This window comes from Cladophialophora psammophila (genome assembly GCF_000585535.1).
Source record: "Cladophialophora psammophila CBS 110553 chromosome Unknown aczJe-supercont1.3, whole genome shotgun sequence".
Taxonomy (NCBI): Eukaryota; Fungi; Ascomycota; class Eurotiomycetes; order Chaetothyriales; family Herpotrichiellaceae; genus Cladophialophora; species Cladophialophora psammophila.
The window spans coordinates 83,672-106,310 of NW_006912924.1; the positions used below are offsets into that span (position 1 = coordinate 83,672).

At 51.3% G+C, this 22,639-nt stretch overlaps 9 protein-coding genes across 9 annotated transcripts; 7 read left to right on the forward strand and 2 right to left on the reverse strand.

Moving 5' to 3' along the window:
- Positions 1-768: 768 nt before the first annotated feature.
- A1O5_02225 (uncharacterized protein) lies at positions 769-2,969 on the forward strand (the record flags this gene model as incomplete). Its single annotated transcript, XM_007742841.1, has 7 exons — positions 769-1,174; positions 1,249-1,452; positions 1,512-1,769; positions 1,842-1,985; positions 2,081-2,248; positions 2,527-2,714; positions 2,775-2,969. 7 exons carry the CDS (start codon positions 769-771, stop codon positions 2,967-2,969), a joined length of 1,563 nt encoding a protein of 520 aa, XP_007741031.1.
- Positions 2,970-4,690: 1,721 nt separating this feature from the next.
- A1O5_02226 (uncharacterized protein) lies at positions 4,691-5,716 on the forward strand (the record flags this gene model as incomplete). The annotated part of the gene is made up of 1 exon (XM_007742842.1): positions 4,691-5,716. One exon carries the CDS (start codon positions 4,691-4,693, stop codon positions 5,714-5,716), a length of 1,026 nt encoding a protein of 341 aa, XP_007741032.1.
- A 1,477-nt stretch (positions 5,717-7,193) lies between these two features.
- A1O5_02227 (uncharacterized protein) lies at positions 7,194-8,027 on the reverse strand (the record flags this gene model as incomplete). The annotated part of the gene is made up of 1 exon (XM_007742843.1): positions 7,194-8,027. One exon carries the CDS (start codon positions 8,025-8,027, stop codon positions 7,194-7,196), a length of 834 nt encoding a protein of 277 aa, XP_007741033.1.
- A 1,173-nt stretch (positions 8,028-9,200) lies between these two features.
- On the forward strand, positions 9,201-11,446 carry A1O5_02228 (dipeptidyl aminopeptidase; the record flags this gene model as incomplete). Its single annotated transcript, XM_007742844.1, has 5 exons — positions 9,201-9,248; positions 9,298-9,536; positions 9,583-11,050; positions 11,097-11,302; positions 11,356-11,446. The coding sequence occupies 5 exons, from the start codon at positions 9,201-9,203 to the stop codon at positions 11,444-11,446; spliced, it is 2,052 nt and encodes a 683-aa protein (XP_007741034.1).
- Positions 11,447-12,796: 1,350 nt separating this feature from the next.
- Positions 12,797-14,367, forward strand: A1O5_02229 (uncharacterized protein; the record flags this gene model as incomplete). Its single annotated transcript, XM_007742845.1, has 3 exons — positions 12,797-13,628; positions 13,718-13,799; positions 13,884-14,367. 3 exons carry the CDS (start codon positions 12,797-12,799, stop codon positions 14,365-14,367), a joined length of 1,398 nt encoding a protein of 465 aa, XP_007741035.1.
- Positions 14,368-14,758: 391 nt separating this feature from the next.
- Positions 14,759-15,413, forward strand: A1O5_02230 (uncharacterized protein; the record flags this gene model as incomplete). The annotated part of the gene is made up of 2 exons (XM_007742846.1): positions 14,759-15,151; positions 15,210-15,413. The coding sequence occupies 2 exons, from the start codon at positions 14,759-14,761 to the stop codon at positions 15,411-15,413; spliced, it is 597 nt and encodes a 198-aa protein (XP_007741036.1).
- An 81-nt stretch (positions 15,414-15,494) lies between these two features.
- On the forward strand, positions 15,495-16,649 carry A1O5_02231 (uncharacterized protein; the record flags this gene model as incomplete). Its single annotated transcript, XM_007742847.1, has 1 exon — positions 15,495-16,649. The coding sequence occupies one exon, from the start codon at positions 15,495-15,497 to the stop codon at positions 16,647-16,649; it is 1,155 nt and encodes a 384-aa protein (XP_007741037.1).
- Positions 16,650-18,510: 1,861 nt separating this feature from the next.
- On the forward strand, positions 18,511-18,822 carry A1O5_02232 (uncharacterized protein; the record flags this gene model as incomplete). Its single annotated transcript, XM_007742848.1, has 1 exon — positions 18,511-18,822. A coding segment is annotated over one exon (312 nt), but the record flags the coding sequence as incomplete, so codon positions are not given.
- A 1,318-nt stretch (positions 18,823-20,140) lies between these two features.
- A1O5_02233 (uncharacterized protein) lies at positions 20,141-21,700 on the reverse strand (the record flags this gene model as incomplete). Its single annotated transcript, XM_007742849.1, has 1 exon — positions 20,141-21,700. The coding sequence occupies one exon, from the start codon at positions 21,698-21,700 to the stop codon at positions 20,141-20,143; it is 1,560 nt and encodes a 519-aa protein (XP_007741039.1).
- Positions 21,701-22,639: the final 939 nt, after the last annotated feature.

The window sequence follows — 22,639 nt, forward strand, 5'->3', positions numbered from 1 at the left end:
ATCCCTCTCTTTTCTGGCCACTCTCCGTCTGGGGCCCTTCGCCTCTGCTTATGTGCGTGGCTCTTCAGAAAAACTCACCTCGACTTCTGATTTAGGAGAATCCCCAGCGACCCCGACACCTACCGGCCATGCCGTGTTCCCGCAGAAAACCAACAGCAGGACATTGCTAGCGACATTCCTTCAGGCATTATGTCGGCAATGATTTTCGAGGTGAAAGTTGGAGAAAGATGGAGAGAAGATCGACGGTGACAAAACCCTCCCCTGTAGCTCGCCTGGCGCCTTTGGTGCCAAGGTTCCTGTGCCTCTCCAATAGATGATCCCGGCCAACATATCTCACACATCGCAATGCGCGGAACGCCAGTATTGATCACTTGTAGAGCAATTCCTTGTGGCCCCCTGCGATGACGTATCAAAACAGCCGATACTTCAAGGAAATTTATCCAAAGGCAGCTCGTCCAGAGGAATCTTTGCACAAAACGCCATTCATCTAATGGTGCTTCCCGCACCGAGGGTTTTCGCTGCGACAGGAATGAGGCGAAAGTGTCATCTTCTGGCTGGATAACCGAGTAAGCCCGGTATAGCCTAAGGACCCAGGGGTAGTGGGCGTAATACCTCTAACTGAAAAGTCCTCCACGACAATATTGATGGACGCGTAGGGGCCCGCAGTAATGGAAAGATGTATATCAATACGTGGAGACCCCACAGTCCAGGTGTCGGATCAGCCATCTCCTGCAGACTCGCTTCTCTTCTGTCGGTACCTGCGACAAGATGGCTAGAACATACACCCTCTACAATTTACGGATCATCTTGGTCTTGACCTTGGGAAGTCTCACCTTTGGGTACGGCTTTTCGGTCATCTCCAACACCATAGGGCAGCCTGGGTTCATCCAATACTTCAACCTCAAAGCCAACTCCGACTACACCAACGCAATCACCGGCACCATCAATGGCTTATACTGCGCAGGAGCACTGTTTGGGGCGCTTCATGTGGGCTGGATGTGTGAGGCCCGCGGCAGAAAAGAGACCATGTACTTGGCGTCGGCCGTCAATGTGGTGGGCGGAGCCCTCGAAACCGGTTCCATCGACATGGCCATGTTTCTCGTTTCCCGGTTCATTTCAGGCTGGGGTATAGGCATGATGGTGGTCTTGATCCCCATTTACCAAGCCGAAATCTGTCTGTCCCCCCCCCCCCCCCCTTCTGGACGTCTGGCTGCAATTAGGATCATGTTGGCTAACGATGGATATCAGCGCCCCCCAACGCTCGAGGCTTTCTTGTCGGCCAACACGGAACTTGGATCGTCTTGGGATACGCCATTGCCGGGTGGGTTGGCGCGGGAACGTACTACTCGTCGAATCTGTCCTTCCAGTGGCGATTCCCAATTGCCCTGTCGATTATACCGCCGCTTGCATTAGCGATATGTGCCCCGTGGATTCCAGAATCCCCTCGTTGGCGTAAGTCACATTGTTTGAGCAAAAGTCCGCTCGCTTTCCAAAACACTCACAGTGGTCAGTACTCACCAGAGACCGACGCGAGGAGGCCTGGAAGATTGTCAAACGCTTGCATGGTGGCACCGCCGAAGACGAAGCGAGTCTCCAGTACGCCCGCGAAGAATTCTACCAAATGACTGAACAGGTTCGAGTGGACGCCGCCGCGTGGAAACAGGGAGGGTGGCGCGGTATGTTCACAAACAAGACCTACCGGAAGCGCTTCTGGATGGGCTTCTTCATTCAGTATGCTGCTCAATCGACAGGCGCTCAGGTGATTTACGGTAAGCACACTTGGTACACCGACACACTGCGTCAGCCAGCCCCCAAATTGACTCTTTGTTCGTTTTTATCAGTATATATCGTCTCCTTGTACCAGAATCTTGGACTCACTGGCGGAGTTCCGTTGATTTTGGGGGCAGCGTATGTCACGGTCGCAACCATCTCCAACTTCGTCGGGGCCCTGCTCCTGGATAGAGTAGGACGAAAACCACTTCTGCGTAAGTCAAACTCTCCGTTTCCGTTCGGGCTCCCCTCCTCCTGTGTGACGCCGGGATGAAGAGAGGCTAAAAAGGCGATTGTCGCTTAAATATAGTGGCCGGGCTCACCGGATGCATGCTCTCGGTGTGCCTAGAGACGGCTATGATAGCCGAGTACGCTGGTACCACCAACAAAGCCGGACTTTCGATGGGGGTGTTCTTCTCGTTCTGCTTCATCAGCTTCTATGGAGGCGGCATCGACGTGGTTGGCTATGTTTATTGCTGTAAGTGGTATTCATTTCCGATTTCCCTCACCTTCCATGCATGAACGTGCCGCCTGTCCCCAGCAATAGAAACGTGGTGGAACAGTCCTTGAACGGAGAGGGGCCGTGTCGGTCCTGGCTAGCATACCAACATGCTGGTCCGTCGGGCACCCTCTAAGCCATGTAAGACTGTGCCGGTGCCCGCATGCACCCTTTGTCATTTCTCCACGAGTCGTATCGCAATGCAGAAGTTGCACCCCGGATTGCGCGCTGACATGCATATTTTCGGGTGCATGAAGCGGAGATCTTCCCGACCACAATCCGATCTCAGGGCGTAGCCTGGTCTCTCGCTGGAACATTCCTCTCGACCTTGGTGTACGTCGAGGCTGCGCCGACGGCCTTGGCAAACATCAAGTGGAAGTACTACATCGTTTTCATCTGCCTGACCTTTGTCAACATTTGGATTTTTTACTTTTGGTGTCCCGAGGTAAGAAGGAGCCACTCTTTCACTCCCGGGTCCCGATATCTGCTGATAAATTCCGCCTAGACTCGAGGCAAGTCGCTGGAAGAGATCAATGCCCTGTTCGGCGACGAAGTGGTGGTACATTTTGCGGATGCGACAGAAAAGCAACGGCATGAATTGACCGCCAAGGTATTGGCACAAGACGAAAAGCATGAGTTTGCCTCAGAACGCGGGGAAGGCGTCGAGGGCGCGAGCACAACTACAGCGTTGAAAGTCTAAAATGGAAAAAGGACGGGTGTGGTGGTACAAGTGGCTTTGGGGGGGGGGGGGGGGGGGAGGGAGAGAGGTAAAGAGAGTCCGATGACGATGATGGGATGACGATGATGGAGGAAGGAGATTTCCCGATTAAAGCGGTAGGTATCCGGTAGCCCGGACAACTTGTAAGAGGGAGAGTCTCTCTGCATAGTAGAAGTACGTAGCATCGGGTACTCGTACTCGGTAGGTAGATACCTACAGTAGCACCTCCAGGCATACCGAGTATCACCAGCATCGGATGATGATGAAGCGAGAACGGACAATCGCACTCTTGGAATCTGGATCTCCCCGTTGTGGTGTGTGATTCATGCGTATCTTATCGGGATGTGGTCACGCGTGACGTACAGTACTGTAGCTAAGAGTCCGAAGCACCAGGATGAGCAAGATGAACAAGATGGAGGGACAGGGGGAGCGGAAGCCTGAGGAAGAGCAAGAAGAGGCAGGCGAGGCACCGCGCTACGCTGGGTCACGATGCTGGCAAGGCCGTGGCTGGGGCCGTTGACAAGGGGGAGAGCATGATTTGCTGAGAGCGAGCAGTGCCTTGTGGCTTGCATTAGACTACGGATATTAATATCCTCGCTAAGACAGGCTAACAGACACTAGTGCTTGAGCCCCGATAGCAGCCGCCAACCACAGCACCCATTCTCAAAGTGGATCTTGTATCTCAGCACTGCCATTGGCCTGTATTCCGTAGCCACCCCGGTCTCCACTGCGCAGGTACCTTTAATCCAATTTCCCGGGGGGCTAAACCTGCTATAGCCCAGATTTGCCCTGCCTCTCCTGTACAGGGTCACTGTACAAGGGGCTTGAAGGGGCTAAACTGAGACATTGCGCCATGCAGGTCCCATGGCTGCCCATGTCAATCAAACAAAACTCTATCTGTCGAAAAACAATACTGCCCAAAGAAATGCCCCAGTCACCAGCGCTCGAGGAAGAGGGCATCGTGTCACCAACCCACCCAGGACCCAGGCACTAGTACCGACGGCAACCTCCACCACCCAGGCGTCACCATCAAGGAGTGTCTCATGTAAAAGAACCTACCCAGTACGCCATCACCAACCTCGCCCTTTTTTTTACCTCCCCTCTTCAGCCTGGGTCTGCTCGAGCTGTCCTGCTCCCCTCCTGCTCTCTCCACCCGTCCAGCTACTCTACTGCTACCGAGTACATACTCTCGTTCTCAACCCTACAATCTAAGCTTGGAACTATCCATCATTCTTCAATTCCCTGGATTTTCGTGGTGGAAAGCCCGCCGTCGTTTGCTTGACGAAGTACCCGAGTACCGCACAGTTCGCTTCCATACCTATGCTCTGAGATTGCGGGATCGACTCGACTCTTAATTTAGTAGCTGTACATTTCGCCCCAGGCTGCCACCTACGCCTTGTTTGATCAATTGAACCGCCATTCAAAGGGGAGCCCGACGCCACCAAACTCGATAGCCACAGACCCTGCCGTGGATTCATTATTTTCTCGAGGACATTGTTTATTGTTGTAGCCCGGAGAGACCACCGTCACCCTGAATACCGATACCCCTTTCAACGGCCGACGCCGTTGCTCTTTTTGTTCTGGTTTTTTTTTTTTTTTTTTTTTTCACCTTCTGCATCGGTTCAACTGGTTGAACGCGGATGATTCTTGCGATACAGAAGCAACATCAACATCCAGCATCGCTTCCAACAACGGCAGCAACGATGGCGTCTTCTCCAGTCCCAGACATGTCATCCATGCTTTTGAACCTTCCACCAGAGGTCAGGAATCTCATCTATAAATTCGCCTTCGAACAACCGAAACCGCTGAGGTTGAGGTGTCCCTCTCAACGACGACTCCGCCCATCGCGGCCCGCCAAAGACGACCCTCGTGGATTCTTGGACACCTGCCACCTGATCCGTTCAGAGGCCATCACGCTGTTTTATAGTCTCAATGCGTTGATATTCCGCTTGTCGGCAGACGCTCTGGCTTTCATGTCCGACCCGGATATTCATCCTTTGATCAAATCTTCATTGACACACATAGCGGTCGACTTTGGCGACAGCACCGACGCCGACGCAATCCTCAAGGACCACATTAATCTCGTCGATACCTGTGTCGGCAGTCTACCCAGTCTGAAGGCTCTGGAGACCCGCTTCTACGCCCGAACTTTGGACGCTTGCTCATCTTCGCATTTTCGGACCTTGGCGCTCGCCTTTGACGGTCTCGACGCCGACATGAATGCACCTCCTTCCCCTCGCTCACCTCGGTCGCCCCGGTCACCGCGATCGCCCCGCGGTTCTCCCAGAAGCTCTATCTCTAGCGGCTGCCCCTCGCCTACCTCAACACCGTCAAGCTTGTGCTCGTCTCCCTGTTGGGAGCCGGAACCGGAACCGGAACCAGACATGTCAGCCATTCAAGCTGAAGTCCTGGAACAATACTGTTTCACGTCTTCCGCGGCAATAGCATTCGCCAATGCGAAGCTGAAGTTCTCTGTTGCAGCCTCGTCCGAGAACTACCCCGGCCTCAAGCATGACAAGCTCATCTGCTACAATCTTCGTATCGGTGCGGATGGGATCGCCAATGCCTTGGGCCCTGCCAAGGAGGCTGTCCAGCAGCGAATCAGCCGTGTCGGCATGTTACCCCGACAGCTTAGCGAGATGTATGACACTGCTGCAGATGGCGGGTTCCACCAACGAGTGCGGTCAACAATCGCAAACTGCGCAAGGATCGACATTGGCGTTTCCTGATCGAAGGCGGCTGCATTTGTTGCAAGATTCTCCTTTCACTCTTGCCTTGGTATCGCTGCAAACTTTTCACATATTGCTTGTCGCTCAGCTTTCCAGCATTCATGGCAATTGAAGATTCCAAATTATTGTGCATTTTCAGGATTGGTTGTCATGGCCAGGGTGCCTGAATCTCTTTCATCTGCTTTCCTTGGCGAGGAAGAAAAGGGGCGACGTTAAAGAGGGGACGGTGGAAATTGACTTGACGAATTGGACGGAGATCTTGTGCGGCTTCCCTTTTAATGCTTATTCTTCCACATGCAGATACCCTTGTTCTATGCTCTTACAACCGCATGTAATTATTGCTTATGAGATGACGAAATGAGACATGATTATGAATCCTGAAACTTGGCTTCCTGTTTTCATCATCACCAAGGATGGAGCTTGTCCAGATAAACCCGGAAAAGAATTCCTCACCTGACAAGTTGGTCGAATCATATTCATGCTCCGGCCAATGTTCGTGTCTCCTTCACCGCCACAGATCTGTTACCGAGTTTGCTCTTGTGGTCCTTGACCGAAACGAGGGAAGCAAACACCCGCTGCCTCGAATTTGAAAAGTCTGGTTCGTGTCACCCACAGGCGCCATACGAGACCGGAAAGACGTAAGCTGCGGGATCTGGGGAAAGTACTCCTCAGGACTTGTGGTTTTCTCACGTTGCGGCTCTTCAGCGACCACTGTGGCGGAAGTCCGTCTTCAAAGCTTTTCAGACAAGTACCACCCACAATGGTGTCATGACAGATCCATGCGACATACCCTGAAGGTCTTGATCTAAGGACATAAATGAACGCGGCCGCCGTCTAAGCGTTCGACTTGCCCATCCTCCACATCGACTCCAGCAAAATATCGAATTCAGTGAGCCAAACTAGAAACCTCGGCTTTCCCACCATAGACCGTCTCCTGAAGTCGCAGTAGAAACTTTCGCCGACAACATCAAACTCAACATGTGCGAGACCATCCGAATCCACCATCACTGTCCAAATGCAGGCTGCAAAGGCTCAATGATCACCAAGGACAATCTTTGCAAGCATGCGAAGAAGAACAAGCCATGCAAGAGTCACCGGCATCGCACCGTGGCAGGACAGACCAAAGATTGTGCTTCCCATCGCCGTCAAAAATACGAAGGCCAAAGTGGAAGAGGAAACCCAAGCTGGTGGGATGAAGTTTGAACCAGAAGATGTCTGGAGCGGCCTCGGGGTCAGCAGAAGACTTTGACGTCGATGCGAATGTTGTGCCGCAGGGTTATATTGCGAATTCAGGCTTTGCGAAGGACTTATCACTGCCTGTCGACGATTGAGGCGCACCACGTTTGTCGGGAATTCTGCTCTTTGCCGAATATCGGAAGCTTGGATGCTTGTACCTCAGAAAGGTTCAAGCGGACTAGAGCGGGAGTAAAGAAGCTGCTGCCAGTTTGCAGGCAATTGAAGCCCCAATATAGCGCTTTCACCGCTTGAAGTGCAGAACTTTTCGGAGCCGCGACCAGGCAGCTTCCACCTCTTCCGGAACGTCGACGTGAACAATGAAACCCTTTCCCTTTGGCCCATATCCATCGGTGTCGTCCCGTAACCGGGGGATTTCCCCCATCAATAGGTCGAAGAAACGATGGCTCTCCCAAAGACCGGACGAGTCGATATCTGCTGTCGAGAGACTGTCGTCTGCCCTAATGCGCAGCTTTCCTTTTTCATCAAGAGAGACCATAGGTACGAAGGTGGGACAGGCCAGAAACTCAAGTGTAGGCTCCACATCTTGGTAAGTGCGCTGAAAAGCAGCCAGTGTGCGCAGTGACATTGTAGGATCCTGCACCACGACACAAGACATGGGTAGAGGAACAGAATGCAGCTCGAGAACGCGGCGTGTCTCGATGGCATTGGCTCCGCAATTCGTAGAGTTGGCTTCAATAATGCATTTCATCTGGCCCGACTTGATTCGTTTGACAAGGTTGGGATAGAATTCAGTGAGAATCAGCTCATAGACGGCAGCCTCTGAGAGCCCGTCGATATTGTCTGCCAGGTGACAGTATTCGCTATGATCCTTGATGGCTTCGTAGAGAAATCGGGTCGAATGTCCAATTCCGCCGCAAATGACCAGGGTTTTTGTGAGGTCTGGGCGCGCCTCCAGAGCTGAGAAGACATTGTGGGCAATGGGCAGGATGGCGTTGCCACAGAAGACAACAACATCAACACTAGAACAAGTGTAGAGCGACGAGACCTGCAAGTGGGAGAGATAGCGCGAGAGTGTGTTGATGTCCGCCACGTCTGCTTGAGAGAGAAACACCATGTCGCACAGCCCGCAAGGATCGACCGTAGTGCAGCAAACAATTGTCATGCAACAATACTCGGCGAGGCCCGTTCTCTTGCCTGAAAATACCCATTGGCATGGGAGCGGACGAAAGACTTCAAAGATGGATTACCCATCGCACGTGATTCCCAGGAATGCCAAGACCTTGGCGCGGCGATCATTTCTTCAGTCCATTGCCGCCAGACGCTCCTTCAAGCTTCGCGCATGTCCAGGCAATATTATGGCACCTCTTATCTCAATCTGTTCAAAGAATAGAATTGAATTTCTCTGCGGGACAGGGTCCTCGTCGCAGGGACTTGCACGATGCCAGCTAGGTATCCTTGCTTTATGCCCGTATCTCATAACAGATGCTCCGCCGCTCACCTACAGGTATTGTTACTCGATCCACGCACATTCCGCGTCTTGGCGATGGAGGGACAGACGGGGTTGATGAACACGCAATGTAACACTGTCCTGCACCACCAAGAGACCCGGGTGGAAGCCAAGCCAGTCCGCAAGGCTTGGGGAGTTCTTGGGACCGCCTCAAAGCTTGGTGTTCGTGACAGCCGATGCTTGGTTAGGAAGCTCGTCATTTGCCTCAATCGCAGCCAAGCTCATATTTCCAGAACAGATGCTAACAAGATCTCCATACTGCTGCTCCAACTCATGCATCAGGAAGGTGACAGCTTTAAGCAACTGGTGCTCCAAAGATCCTTCCACCATACAGAATCGCTCTTAATCCCAATTTAGTCACAGGTCAGGTGTTGCCGCCACTGTCAATCGACGTCTCTATGGCATGTTTAATGTAACCATATTCCTTGTTGCGCGACCAGATTTCTCGGTCTCCCTCTGTGACGAGGGCGTCGGCCGTATGCAACATGGCTCAGTGCTCGGGTAGATGCGGTAGGAAACTCTGAGCGGGGGAATGATAAGAACGGATCGATCAGTTGTCAAGCAGTAAGAGAAAAATATCTTATTTAGCCCAACTATCTCGCACCTGAGAGCTGAAGAGCACAACCCCCATTTTCATCAAGGAGGAACTATGGGAAAGTTCAACCTATTGGCCGTGGCAACAGCAATAGTTGTTTTGCCATTTGCTTTATGCATCACACCAGAGTTAGTCCAACTGGGGTGTCCAACCAGCTGAAATTGACTAACACTTCACACAGGCAAATGCTCGCTGCGCCGCGGCGCGGTGAATTGGTTCCAAATCCCTCTGGTGTAGGTGAATTCTGAGGTTGGTAACACAGGACTAATGCTTGTCCGACAGAAAGTAGGTGTATTTAGTGCAACCAGCTACTCATGGGAGACCCACGAGGCAGAGACGGTATGGCAGCTAATGAATCTGACAACTGGAGAAACCTCCCTGTTCTACAAAGGTTCCGACATCTCGGAGATTGTCTGGGTTGGACAGACCGATACAAGCATTCTCTACATTAACGGTACCAACGAAGAAGATAACGGTGGCATCAGCCTGTATGCTGGTGACGTAAATGCCATTGATGAAGCGTGTGTCAATCTTCATGAGAGACCAGAACCAGGTTAACATTCATAGGTATCTGGTCGCATCACTCCCAGCTCCATATTCTGGACTGAAGGCAGTTGCAACCTCCTCCGGGAATGTAAACTTCCTCTTGAATTGTCTAGCATGGCCAAATGGGACAGCTTATAACGAGGCGTTGATTGGGGAACCGCTGAGCACAGCCAGAATCTACACCAGCATCTATGTCCGCCATTGGGACGCTTGGCTTTCTGAAAGGAGATACGCCGTCTTCGCCGGTACTCTGACCGGAGGCGACAGGTACGCTCTGCGTGGAGGCTTGAAGAACCTCGTGACAGGCCTTTCCAACGTTACTCGTGCCGAGAGTCCAGTTCAGCCATTCGGTGATTCTGGCGATTACGATATCACCCCCGACGGATCCATGGTTGCTTTCTTGACCAAAAACATCGATCTGCCCTTGTCAAATTACACATCATCTCAGATTTATCTCGTTCCTCACAATGGCACTTCTCCAGCTGTACCGATAAATGCCTTTTCTGGGGCAACAACCCCCCCAAATAGTAAAGGCGCTTCGGCAAAGCCGCTGTTTTCTCCAGATGGTAGGAAGATTGCATTCTTCCAGATGGATGGCATCTCGTACGAGTCTGACAGGAACAAAATATATGTCGCAAATGTCAATACTAGGAACTTCAACATCACCAACCTAGCAGCGAACTGGGATAGCACTCCTGACCAACTCAGATGGTCTGCTGACGGAGCCTCTCTCTTCGTCGCCGCACCTGACCTGGGTCACGGGCGTTTATTCCAAGTGCCACTTACTACTGGAGCGGGTTTCAAGCCCACCAACATCACAAACGCCGGCGTCGTGGCATCATTCTATGTGTTGCCCAACGGTAATCTGCTGATATCGGATTCCAAGATTTGGTCTTCCCGTGACTTCTACATTATTGGCCCTAAGGGAAGGCTTGTTGCCAATCTCCTCCGGGCGAACCAGGTTGACCCTGAGCTCGCAGGCCTAGGTCCGGAAGATGTGTCCGAATTCTACACCATGGGCAGCTTCACCCGAGTGCAGAGCTGGATAATCTATCCCGAGGGATTCGATCGTACCAAGAAATACCCGTTGGCGTTCATCGTCCACGGTGGCCCCCAAGGTGGACACTATAACTCTTGGAGCACCCGATGGAATTTCAAGGTGTGGGCGGATCAAGGCTATGTTGTTGTGGCACCGAATCCAACCGGAAGCACTGGCTGGGGTATGGCTTTCCAGGATGCCATCCAAGGCAACTGGGGGAGTTACCCGTATGAGGATCTGGTTGCCGTGTGGGACCATGTTAATAGCACATTCGACTATATCGACACCAAGAACGGGATCGAAGCCGGGGCCTCGTATGGCGGCTACATGACAAATTGGATCCAAGGTCATGATCTGGGCAGAAGATTCAAGGCACTTGTCACACATGATGGCATGGTAAACTCGGCTGCTTCCTACTCAACTGAGGAACTTTGGTTTATGCAACACGATGTGGGTTTACCGCCGTCTCCAAAGACTGAGGCTAATTCTCGAACAGATGAACGGCACTCTTTGGACCAACCGACACGAATATGATGAGTGGAATCCAATCAACTACGTCGACAAATGGGCTACGCCACACTTCGTGGTGCACAATGAGCTGGATTATAGATTGCCCATCGCGGAAGGAATCACACTCTTCAACTTGTTGCAAGAGAGAGGTGTCCCGAGCAAGTTTTTGAGCTTCCCGGATGAAAACCATTGGTTAGTGGCCCAATTCTGAGAAATTAGCATGTCTCGCTCACAATTCGCCCAAGGGTCCTCAACAGGGAGAACAGTCTTGTTTGGCACAAGGAGATTTTTGCATGGATCAACCACTATTCAGGCATTAGCAAATCCGCCGAGTGAGTGGCATCACTGAATCGTCCAGCTCAGTGGAGGGCAGGAGGGGCCGATTACTATCAGGTCGTCTCGAGTAGTTCTTGGAGAGCCAATGAATCAACATCAGGAGAATGGAAAAGTATTCAGCATATTAGCAGCCAAGTTCCCGCCACAGACGAACCCTGAAATGGCGTCATTTGGGGATCTTTGCTCTAACAGCCTTTGCTTGCAAGCACAGGAAAGTGGCCACAATGGCCTTGATGGAAAAGCCTTTATTGAGTAGTTCCTGTCGATCTGAAAGAGACAAGCAGAGAGAGTCTTCGAGACTCGCGAAGGGAAGAAGTTCCTCCACCTTAGTCCCGGAATGGCTTAGCGGAAGAGTCATGTGACAACTGCTATTTTATCGCTCTTCGGTTCTTCTCCTTTTTCTCTTTGTTCTCGTCTTCCAGTATTGGCGTTTTCGCAAAATCAATTGACTTGAAGGTATATCGACCATTCACTGGTTTGTCGCCACACTCCTCAGTCCTATGTTCTTGTCACTGTATGACCGATGGCCGGACTTCCTCTTTTTGGAGCTGCATGGCCCACTGGAGACTCGGCCCACCGCAAGAAATGATGATATGCCAATGCTCAACCAAGCCACTTTTCCTTGGGCTATTGGACGCACAATGTCTGGCTCCTTAGATCAGTAGGAACTCGAAAGAAATAAAACTCTTCACCACCATCTTATCTTGATTAGATGAACAGCATTATCAAAAATTCTATGTACATATGTTCGCACCCTGGTCGCTGGGTCACCGACTCCTTCATCCCTTTCTTCTTAAACGCCAAATCCACAGCGGATTCGCATGCTTCAACCAGAAGCTCGACCGCAGAATCTGCTTTCCAAAATCGCTATCACTGTGGGTTGTCCAGCCGTCATGCCCTTCTTGTCTTGAGGAGAGCGCCCCACGGATGGGTGGATGTCTTGGTAAGTTACCTTGGAGCACTCTAATACCCTCTATCGACCAGCTTGATGGAAGGCTTGGATGCTGATCATGCTGTTGTACTGTTTCTATGCCTTGATTGAGTTTACTTGGTTGTATTTGCGCTCAAAGGATGGGTCTGACCGGCGCTCACAAGCTGAAAGCTCCTCTTGCACTCTGTTAAGTTTTTCTTCTTCACTCTTCGGCCATAGCCTACACTACCTTGGTTTTGGTATTCCCCCCTACTTGTTATTCCTCCCGAGGAATCTCTACAATGTCGCTCTCAAGACAGAGCCAAACGTCTGCTCGAGGTACGCCCTCGAACAACTGCACACCCACGGCAAGGAGATAACCGTTGACGAAGAGAAGAACGAAGCTGCTCAAGACACCCTCAGGTCGGAGTCTGGAGAAGATGAGCACCAGAAGATTCCGAATGCCGCATGGGGAAGGCACGGGAAATGTTGGATGTCGACGGGTATCGCCCTCATGTGGACCTTTTTTGAGCCCGACCACGCCACAATCTACAACTATCAAAATTACCCAGCCTCCGACTTTGAATAGAATAGATTGCACTTTTGGGACTCTTGATGACAGTCGGGACAATCATCGGTGCGGTCCTCAAGCCGCCTCTTGCGAAGATATCGGACGTTATCGGACGGGCCAAGACATATATTGGCGTGATTGCTATGTCGTTTCGTACATTCTTTGTGCGTCCGCCAGGGAATTCGGTCAATATATAGGAGGCTACATCATCAATAATGTTGATCAGACTGGGATGCAGATCCTCAACCAGATCATTGTGGCAGACATTACATCTTCCAGATGGCGGGGTCTCGCCAACGGGCTAGTCAGCCTGCCCTTTATGATCATCCCGTGGTGTTCGGCATTTATCGTCGACAGCGTGCTCGCCAACATTGGTTGGCGTTGGGGGATAGGCATGTTCGCCATTATCATGCCGGCCTGCTCTCTCAGCGTCATCGGCCCTCTGGTCTGGTTCCAGCGTCGATTGGAGCGAGCCGGGGGGTGCGTGCGGACGAAGCCTTCAATCCGTGGATTCGGTTCCCAGATCGATTTTAGCGGGATGCTTCTGCTGCCGATAGCGCTTGCCGGAAACGCCAAAAGTCGCTGGAGTACACCGTGGGTTCCGACTTTGATTGCGAAGGAAGTCGCGTGCCTGGCTTTGTTGATATATTACGAGTCTCAAACAGCGACAAAGCCGGCCATGCCACCACGCTTGTTCAAGAGTATGCTTGGGCAACAGTAGTTCGCGAACTTGCGCCACGCGATACCACGTTCCTGGCATGCACGGCGGGATATGTGCAAGTTTTGACAGGTTCGGGCACGGGGTTGCTCATGTACCGTTCGAAACGATACAAGTGGCTGTTGCTGGTTGGGATCGTCATTCGACTTATCGGGTACGTATTCATGATACGCCTTCGAGGTGCAGACAACACTATGGCTGAAATTGTTGCTATGCAAGTCATCTAGGCCGCAGGCAGCGGAGCGGTTGGCACGGTCGTAATTGTCGTCGCACAGATCGTGGTTTCGAGGGCGGGATTGGCGCATTCCACGGCCCTGGAGCTTTTGTGCATCTATCTTGGTAACAGCGCAGGCTCGGCAGTTGCTGGCACTATTTACACCAGCCTCTTCAAGGAGCAGCTACGCCTCTGGATGGGTTTGGGTGCACCACAGGCAGCGATCAACAGTGTATATGACTCTATTACAGCTGTGGTCCCTCGGCCGGGAACAAGCAACAGCAACGCCATCAACCACGCCTATTCCGATATCCTGAGATTCATGACCATCGCAGCCTTGGTCGCATCCGCAATCCCGATGGTGATGATCTGGTTTCTGCCCAACCCTGAACTGAACGACAAACACAACCTGGCTGGTACTTTAGCAGAGACTGGCGAACCAGACACTCAACCTGATCTGGCTGACGAGACTCGGCCGCGCAAGTGGAAGCGAAGAATGCGTTGGTGACGGGACTTGGAGTTTCAGATGGGGAGGCAGAGTCCGTAGTCGTTGCATTTGGCTAGTCCGGCTCATGCTCTGTCGGTTATATTGTTGTGAATCGCAGATATTCCCTGAAGATAAGAAAAGAAACAGAAAAGTGCATATCTCGGGAGGGGGAGAAATAAGCAAATAAATGTCCATAGATTTCTACCTATTTAGTTGGTCACCACTAAGTGTATACCACCCATCAATCAAGTCCTTTTGTTACTACTCCGTAGGCATGTAACTACCGAGCCGTGTAGACACAGGGCGCCTAAATTCTACGATTTTCCTCAGACACCTTGATGTCGAGACTTCACCGATTGCAATCACTCACTCTCCCTTCAATGATAGTTTACAGTAAGTTGATGTTAAGGTAATGGCCGAGGTCGGCCTAGTAGCCTCATTGTTGGGCATCTCAACTTTCGGCATTCAATTGACAAGAACCCTCTACAACTTTGGCTCAACAGCTTCATCTGCCAGAGAGCAGACAGATTACATCGCTCGCCATGTCACACTCTACTCGGACGTACTCGACTTACTCGCTCAACGAATCGACGATGACGAACCAATTCACTCCCGCAAGGCTATAGACCTAGTTTATGACATTTATGATCAGTCCTGTGATCTGTTCAACAATATTAGAGATCTCCTGCCAGATAGGGCCGACAAGATAAGTTTTATGCAGAAGATTAAGTGGAACTTCAAGAAAACGAAGGTCGATCTACTCGTCTCTGAGATTGAGTACCTAAAAAGTACCGTTAATCTCCTGGTCAGCGTAGTACTGTATGCTGGCAGGAAGATACGAACGCGCGACCGCAAAAAAACAGTCGAAGAAAGCAGAAAAGGAGGCAAAGGCCCAATTTGCAAGAGCGCAGAATGCCATTGTGGAGCAAGTTAATGCGACCGCTATAAAAGAAAATCTCCAGGCCAAGATCGAGGAAGATGACCAAAATCCAGTCGAGAAGACAGCCGACACAAATGGCGACTGGAAGTCTGTGGCTGTCATCAAACATGCACCACATATTGCATAATTGATCAACAAAAATGCCATGGTTCGATTCAGGCAGTCGTTGGGACAGGCTAGGAATTTATCAGAGGAGCGAGGCCTAGTGATGTCAAACTCTATCGGCTTGGTGAAAGATCTACTCGACCAATGGACAAACTTAGCAGAAGACCGCACCGCGGCCACCACAGACGAAGCCGAGCCCTCAAAAACGCGAAGAGCAAACCAGCAGACACCGAAGGAAAGCAGTAACACCAAGAACAGGGCTGCAGAAGATGCACAAGACGTCTGGAGAAATAACTACTTTCAGTCACAAAAACGAGTGGGAGAGTTAGAAGCTGAACTGTCAAAGATGAAGACTGCTGAGACGAAGTTGGCATCTGGAAGGCCAGCTCCAGGAGACCATGATGAATATGAGACGAGAGGGTCTCCTCGAAAACCGTCTACTAAGATGTCTGCTACACCTACGAAAGGCTCGAATCGGAAGGATGGCGAGTCACAAGAACAAGGCTTCAGAGGATTACCTGACGGTGGTAATGGCCGCGGCACACGAACCTACCATTGCTCTACTGGTGGAGGACCATTCGGCTTCTCAGATCCAAATGCCGGCCGTTCCAGCAGCGGCTTTATTCCCCTTAAGCCAGAGATAAGAGAGGAGAGTCCACCAAGAACTAGGAACTATCCCGCAGCAACCTCGGCTAAATATCAGATTGGTGATCCGTATTCGGACCCTGAGGCTGATGATTATGAACGTACTTTCCGAGTCACAGGGTTCTATGATGGTTACGATAATCGTCGCTATCTTCGTAGGACAGAATCATTGCCGGAGCTCGGTACGAGACGCTATCATCCCAGCCCGGAGCCCACTAGCAGAGAAGTTCCTGATGGATCGGTGCTGCGCGAGAAGAATGTCGAGCATCCTCCGGCTGACACAAGGAAATCTGCTCGCGCTGCAACTCTGAGGCAAAATTCCATCGCAACGACGCAAAAAACCGAATCAGGTCGATTTGAGGACCGACCTTCACCACAATCACTACGCGATACTCCACCCAGTCGCGCTGCACTCAGTTACTGGCCTATCCATGTAGAATCGCCTCGACATTCTATGCGACCCAAGGAAACACTCGAACGTTCTCGGGCTGACGCAAAGAAATCTTCCCGCAGTGCTGCTTCCATGCAGGATCCTCCTGACTTGGACGCGGTAGTAGACCGGCGCCGACACAAGCAGACAAAGAGATCAGGGCACAGCTCTCACCCGAAATGAGTTTTGAGCTACGAGAACGGCCTGGCGCCGACCGAATGGACGCAATTCGTGCGTTCGTGACCTTTTTAAGACAGCTACATACAAAGTGCATGCAGTGTGAGCAATGCGAGGGATTAATTAGATGCCGCGAAAAGGGAAATACAACGCGCCCGCCCCACGCCTCTAGGGCCGCGTTAAGACACCCCCGTCCTCAAGTACCCTTACACCCGCGCAACTCCCCTCATCCGGCTTCTTTAGCTATGAGCAGCGACGAGCTGGTTAGTGGTAGGGGTACCGAGAACGCAGAAGTACCTCGTGCCTAGACTGGATTCAAAACCAGAGTTGGCCAAAGTCGGTTTTTTCCTGCCCGCGGTGACACTCGTTTTCGGCCACCACTTTATTATCCCTGTCATTATCTTTACCTGTTGTGTAGGTACTGTACCGAGTACGGAGCACGTGTGCCTTCTCTGGATGACGGGGACGGATGCCTCCTGGCTACCACTAGCCCGAGGGCTCGCTGCCTACCTAGGTCGCTATGAAGATATGTTAGTGAGTCGCATTTTACTCGTGCAAGGACCGCCATTGATGAGGATGGAGATGAGGATGAAGAAGACGATGATAGGCGCGCAAATTCGACAGGCTTCTGATCATCCACCCAACCCACTCTGGGCGCTGCATGAAAACCATAGGTACGAGCGTGACGGAAGGACCTATTTTGCGCGTCGCCGTGGCTTTTACCTTTCTCTGCGCCCCCTTCCCGAATTTTAAACTTTTCCTTTCCTCCAGCCTCAGCAACTTGTTTGGTTCCTACCGCTGGAGGTGCGTAATATTAGTTGGGTTGTTGGTTGTCGAATCCAGTCAGGGGGTGGGTGTGCCGTCTCGCCTAACCGCAGGCACAGGGTGAACCTAGCCCGCTAACTAACTACCCAGTACCGACTAGCGCTGATCTGACACCCTGATCCGGGGCCACGAATGGTAGATGGGCGTCCGTGGGCGGTCGGTTCCAGAGATTATATTAAACAACTTCAAAGGGGTGACCCTGATTCTCTTTTCTCCGCGCTGTGTTTTCTTCGTCCCAACGAACTTCGTATGCCGCGCTGGACTGGCCTAGGCTGGACTGGAACTGGGACTGAAACTGGAACTGGAACTGCTTGCTAAGTGACACAACACATTTTTTTCTCTCTGCTTGTTTTGGAGGAAGCAAGTCTGGTGGAAAAAAGGAACCGCCCACCTCCAGAATTCATCCACGTGCGAAATCGTTGCTTTCAGGATCAGGAAAAGAAAAGGAGGGGAAAGGGAAACATGATGGACACCTTGGTGCTCGCCAAAGTCCTTGGATTGGCCTCATCTGGCGTATTTGCAGGTTCTTAGACTCCTCCCCCTCCTCCCTCCTCCCTTCCCCCCTTTCCCATTTCGCCTCTTTTTCTGGGCGTCTGGGTGTACGGAGGTACATTCATTGTTCGTTCGGGCTAGATGAAGGCTGATCCTTCTCGCGTGGTCTCAATTTAGGATACACCTGGGCGCTGTCCCACGCTGCTGTGCCGGCGATACTGTTCGCTCCAGACGCATTGGCCGTTCGAGAATGGCGCTATCAGTACCTCATGGGGTTCCATGTCCGTGATTGATTGTCCCTTGCCCTTGTTACATTGGTTCAATCAGAGTTGAAGGTTTCTCTTCTGACGTGCGGCCTGGCAATATACACAGATCTCTAGGCCCATGTGTGTCATCAATGGCTTGTCCTTTGGGTACCTGGCATATCATGGTAAGGTTCTTTCTCGCCCGCCAGAATCCAGCATGGCCCTCTCTCCCTCTTCCCCTGCTTCAAACCCCCAAGCCCTCGTTTCGCCCTCTGAAATTGCTGATCCGGACGAACCGTTTAATAGCCCCCGAAGGATCCCTTCTTCGCTATCTCTACATCCTGGCTGCAACCGCAAGTGCCTCGGGCGTGCCCTACGCACTCACCTTTCTGCGTCGGACCAATGGTGCTCTGTCCCGAAAGGCGGACCGTCTCGCAGGTCCAGGCGGCGGAGAGATGGCGCTGACTTACGCCTTCAACGAGAAACGGAGCATCGACAGAGATAGGAAGATGAGCACCGAGGAGGCGATCAAGCGGTGGCAATGGCACAACTATGTGAGGACTTGGGTTTTGGTCTTGGGTACGGTCGCTGGGGCACTGGCCGTGGCGATGGACTGATGGGCATCGTTGAGGGAAGAGTTGTTTCTTCAGTGGCCTTGTTAGGATGAGCGTTGACAGTCGGCCCTGTGATTGTATCTTCAAACCGTCCTGGGGGTGAGCGATATCCTGTTTCATTGACACCTCATATATCTGCCGATTAGCGAAGAAGGGTATTGGAGTACTGACAGCGAGATATGAGCGATGAGGAGATAAGTTGTGATGAGCGTTATATGGTCGAGCTTGGACTACCTTGTGGGATCCGAACAGTAGCGGATGGATGTAGCACAGTGACGCTGCAGTGCGACACAAGGATCCACCGCCCGAGTCAGGTCCCTATCCCAGATTCATTTGCTTTTTTATCAAGTCGAAATCTGGCTGTCGCACCTGTGCACGAGAGAAAAGCATCGCCATATCGCCTGACCGAAGTCGTCAGCCCGGTCAGATGCCGCAGTTGAAGGCGTAGCATCATCACGGAGATGGCAAAGTGGAATTAATACAACTTGCTTTGTGCGTCTGGGCAGACTTCAAGTTTCCTGCACCATGAACTTTGACAAATTCCGCAGCGTTCAACCCGTTACAAGACACATCTGGATTGATCTGGTAGAGACAAGCGTGTAACCCTGAAAAATGAAATGATCATGGTTAAATAGATTATCTCCTCTTGTTTCAAACATCAGGTCTTTGGCATAAGTCCTCTTGGGTCCCATTTCCAGTGCCCGTTGCGACTGCAGCACAATTTCGACCCTCTCTCGGGCCGTGATTTCCTACATAACATCCATCCCTGGGAAGCGAGATAGTCTCTGTTTTATATTTTATCGGCAGTAGAGCCTATAGATGCTAAAGATGGTGTATTCCGAGTTGGATGCGCCATGGCGGAGATTTTACATCGCGCAAAAGATCGGTCAGTCGAGAAGGGCTGCCGAGCAGCGGTCCTATCGAATGACTGTGGACAGACTAGCGCAAGAAAGAACACCATGATTACAGAAAGATACTGTAAACGTTGATGCCTTAAGGTCATTTTGGCTGCATGATAATTTCATGACTCGTACCAAGCACGTGGTAGCCGAGATTGAGCCACGGCCGATAGTATGCAAAGGCACCGGTCTTTAATTTAGTCCAGGATCAACATCAATCGTGACCGCAGTGAAAGGACGGGGACCCTTGGGAAGCATAGAATGCATTGGTTGAACACATGAAACCTACATACGGATTTTGGGCATAAGTTTTTGCGGCATCTTTTTGCCGGAAGGTGCTGGTATTGTGCGCGTTCGTGTGAATCCAGAGGAGGTTAAGAGTGTGAATGTCTTGCTATAAAGAAATTTCGTCAAAACCAGACTTAGCTAAACAATGAGGAAACCCATCCAACAAGCTTTCGCCCTGGTGTGGTCACGAACTCGAGAACCTGCACTGTAACATTTCCAGTATAGGCATACCAGTTGCCCACCGCATCAATAGCATTCGCCAGGCCATTAGCAACTGGATTGTTGTCCTTTCTCAATGTGCCAGACACATAATCGAAGCCTGCCCTGTAAAGCTGATTCACACCTTGCTGTGCCGCTCCTGCTGGATTCGTGGCATAAGCTAGATACATTTTGATGAAGTTGGCGTTGGCTGAGTAGTCGAGGTTGGGCTCCGTTAGTATGTCTCCTCCAGGGGTCCAGTATAGGTCACCCTTCAAGAAGTCTGAGTCGACCATGAAGAATGGCGGACCATGCATTACCCTGAGCTTGGAATTGCGCGCGAATCTATCCAAGCCCCATCGACCATCGCCATTTTCGTAAATCACGAGATTGCCATCGTCTTGGAAAGACAGCCTCTTATTGTCCGCCTGAGCCATGTTCGTCATAGAGGCCCACCTGGCATCCGCGCCATTTTTGGCGTATACAACAAGGTTGCCGTCCGTTTGAATGAATATTTTCACTGCTTCTTTGGTGCTGGGAAAGTCGGCAACTGCAGGACCATTCCCTTTCCACGAGGGATTTTCTGAGGTAGCGTAGACGTTCTCCTTCCAGTTTTTGGAGATAATTCTTGCTGTGTCGCCATATCTGATGAAATCGAGAATGATAAGGCCAAGGTGGTTCTTTTCAGGATCCACTTGACTATTGTCGCTAGAGAGATACTGACGAAGCCGCCAATTTACATTGGCGGCATATGCAATTGGAGGATTTTCTCCCTTCTGTACCCCAGTGTCCGCCAGATTGCTGATGTAAAGGATGCCGTCGGAAGATGGCTGGCTCCTTGCATGGTTCATGTTGAGAAGGGCTCTATTCCACCGACTTTCAAATGGGATTCCAGCCTCTGCTGGATTATCCGTTTGTAGCCATGGGGCTGCTGCTTTGTCCCCGGCTGATTTTGAGCCATAAAAGCCCATACAGTCTATCCCGATTTCATCTTTGCCTTCTGAGTCAAAGCGACGAAGGAGGATGGCTTTGCCCCGAGCTGTCTTGAGATTCGGCCACGTCTTTTGCTTATACCAGTCGTTTCTCTCCCATGTATTCCAGACAAAGTCGCGGAGGCTTTGGTCATGAGAGCTTTTGGGATCGTCCCACTTGATGCTCACAAGCACTGTTTCACTCGAGTGAGCACGAAGAAATTCTCTTATTTCTCCGAGCACATCAGACAAATGGCCGGACAATGTGATGTATCCGTGAACCATGGAAAGGCTGGGATCGCCTACCCGCAGGTCAAGGTACCGGACACCGAGCTCTAGCTGACGGGTAACACTGTGAAACTGACAGACGGCCAAGAGTTGCATAAGTTCTGGCGTGTTCTCTTTGGTAGCATGGCTATCATGGGTGCCGGGCAGAGTAAGTCGTGTGATGCTATAGTCATCCGGTATGTACTTCATCCACTCGCTAAACTCCTTTTTAGCCCTATCGTGATCGCCCTTGGGCATTTTGAAAGATATTCGAGAAGAGAGGTTGTTTTTCTGGACGGAAGCGCTCTCAACGATAACACTCCAGCCAGAAGAATGCCTGTCTCAGTTGATGTGCTGATATCTCCCAGAGGGACCAAGAATTATATTCGTCAGGCGAAGGTAGCTGAGACTGCCCATTTCTTGGATGAGAGTCTTGTTTTTGCCTAGATTTGCTTGGTATAGCGCTTGGGTAGCTAAGGCCGCCACAAAATCGTTTATCTGTCGAGCTGACTATCGGAGCCGTTCAAACTAACCGCAAGTATCCAATTTTGGACGGAAATCAGAGATCTAATAGCTAGTGTGATCGAGAAAGACGAAAGGCTGAAGGAGAGGTGCATGAGCTGAATTGCACAAGCGAGAATACGATACGTTGAGTGGTCCATTCCTGGGTCCTTTAAGGGGTCCATCAGGGCCTAGACTTGGATCCGCACTGCTCACCCTACCACTTGGAGGGCAGAAATGCGGCGGACGGGAAGCTCATCTTGAAAGTCCCTACACAATCTGAACGACTGTCTGCACAATACCCGAGAAAGCTGCATTCCAATGTCAATAATAGGCATGAGACTAAATCAAGGTCTACCAAAGACGTTTGAAGCTGAGCTTCATGTGCATTGGCTGTTTCAAGATGCTCGAGATGTGCGGCTTCAGCGACACAAGTTGAGACGAGGTGACCACGGCGCTTTCCATGACAAATGATAAGGCGGACGTGAGAGAGAGATAGCGCCTAGCCGCATGGGAACGAAGACAGGGCGAGCTGAAAAAAAAAAGAGACTCGAGACAAAAACGGGGACCTCGCACAAAGCCTACTTTGTTTTGAGACACAAGTTACTCAAGGGTGTAACGTGAGCTGTGAGCAAACAGTTTGAGCCGTGGCTGAGATGGACTGAGCTCGTTATAAGCTAAGTTAATTCAGCGTGG